At 44.5% G+C, this 1830-nt stretch overlaps 1 protein-coding gene across 1 annotated transcript in view; it reads left to right on the plus strand.

Moving 5' to 3' along the window:
- Positions 1-1830, plus strand: part of FSTL1 (follistatin-like 1) — a 63451-nt gene that overhangs the window by 50848 nt on the left and 10773 nt on the right. The window contains exon 7 of the mRNA XM_008579861.1: positions 788-906. Coding sequence (XP_008578083.1) covers positions 788-906 — 119 coding nt within the window. The remainder of the gene's footprint in view (positions 1-787; positions 907-1830) is intronic.

Below are 1830 nucleotides of genomic sequence, written 5' to 3' on the forward strand. Positions count from 1 at the left end.
CTCAGTGCACCCTCATTTCATGCTCGTGGGATGTCAGTGGGGTCATCAGGACAGTCCACACTGCATAGTCTGAGGACCTGTGCACATGTCTGCGGTGGGGTAGGGGCTTTGCACCACCCTGCCTGTAGCTTACTGATTTGGGGACTTTGCCTGCAAATTCTTGCTGTTAATGTCCAGTTATGGGTACCAGTGTGGAAGTTTAGCACTGAACACAAGGCAGGGAAGCTGGAAGTCAAGCAGCAACATATGATCCTTTGATTACAAAATGAGCTCAGAGGGTCACCTGCATTGTGGTTCCCGAACATCTTGTTAGAAACACATATCTTGGGCTCCACTGCAGAGATTCTGATTCACAGCATGCAACTTTGCACTCTGCCATTACATGTTCATCAGGGTATGAGGACATGGTGTAGTGTCTGTCTGAACCCAAGGGTAAAGTCAAGAATGTCTGCAGGACAATGTCCGGGATGGGACTACAGAGCACTCTTAAGCACTCTGGGCTTCTGGGGCAGCTCACCACTGTTCCGGCTGCCCTCCTGAGCAGGATCTGGGTTTGAAAAGGCCTTTGGTGGCCTCTATCCAGGCACTGTCACTCTCTCACCTTGGGGACTAGGGCCTTCTCTGGGTGCCCCAGGAATTCAAGCTTTTGTTGCTGTAGCTGAGGCCAGGGCAGGTTAGGAATGTGTCAAGAAAGATATGAACCAGAAATGGGTCAGGCCGAAGGAGGCAGTGATGGAACTGGGGTTCTACAAAAAGTTCCTGAAAGATCTCTTCATGCCCTTTCTAGAACTTTGATAATGGCGACTCTCGCTTGGACTCCAGCGAATTCCTGAAATTTGTGGAGCAGAATGAAACTGCCATCAACATCACCACCTATGCAGATCAGGAGAACAACAAGCTGCTTAGGTGAGAGGAGGGAGAGGTCGGGGAGTGGCCCACAAGGGGAAGGCCGCCTAGGCGGGGGGATTTAAACCCCTTCCTACCTGCAAAAGAGCCACCAGTACCAACACGAAGTCAAGAGCAAAATAGGAATTCTTTCCTATTCTGTGAACATTATGAACTAACATTGAACATCTCTGGTATCTGACCAAACAGTTATTGGGCTTGGTCAGAACTTGCAAGGAATAGAAGAATGTAATTTTAAAATAAATTGTCAAGGTCACATCAGAGCAAAGTTGTTTCTGAATGCTGTGGGTGATGTTTTAGTGGTTAACCTTCCAAAGCCACTACATTAATGTATTATTTAACTGTACATCTAAAATAGCTTTAGTTCTGGTTGTTATGAATCAGTACTATTTCATGTAGATTGCCCTAATTTTTACAAATGTATGTCCCTTTTCTTTTCTGATATTCTAAAATTAATAAAAATTAACCCCTAAGAAACTTTTGGTGTAGTTCCAGTATATCAGTAAGAATTAAAAATAGGAAAAGCACCTCTTTTGTTCAAAAAAAGCACAACTGAGCCTTCATATTTTGGTAACCAGAAATCAGATGTTTTACGATTTCAACATTTGATCCCCATAACACCCCAGTGAAGGAGTGCTTCTTGTCCTCCTTTCACAGATGAGATAACAGGCTCAGCAAGGTTGAATAACTGGCTCAAGACCATTTGGGGAGTGAATGAGCCAGGGCCCAAATCCAGGCCAAGGGGGAGTGATGGGGTGATGTTCTATAAAACTTTTCTGGAAGGTCTCTTTCTAGAATGGTGATAGTAGTGATTCTTGCTTGACTTCCATGTTCTTTCAAATCCCACATTCCTTTTATATCATCTGTCACGTCTCTTCTGTTTTGATTTTCCTAGTTTGGTTGACTTGACACATACCATGGTGA

This window comes from Galeopterus variegatus, unplaced genomic scaffold (assembly GCF_000696425.1).
Source record: "Galeopterus variegatus unplaced genomic scaffold, G_variegatus-3.0.2 Scaffold1968, whole genome shotgun sequence".
Classification (NCBI taxonomy): Eukaryota; Metazoa; Chordata; class Mammalia; order Dermoptera; family Cynocephalidae; genus Galeopterus; species Galeopterus variegatus.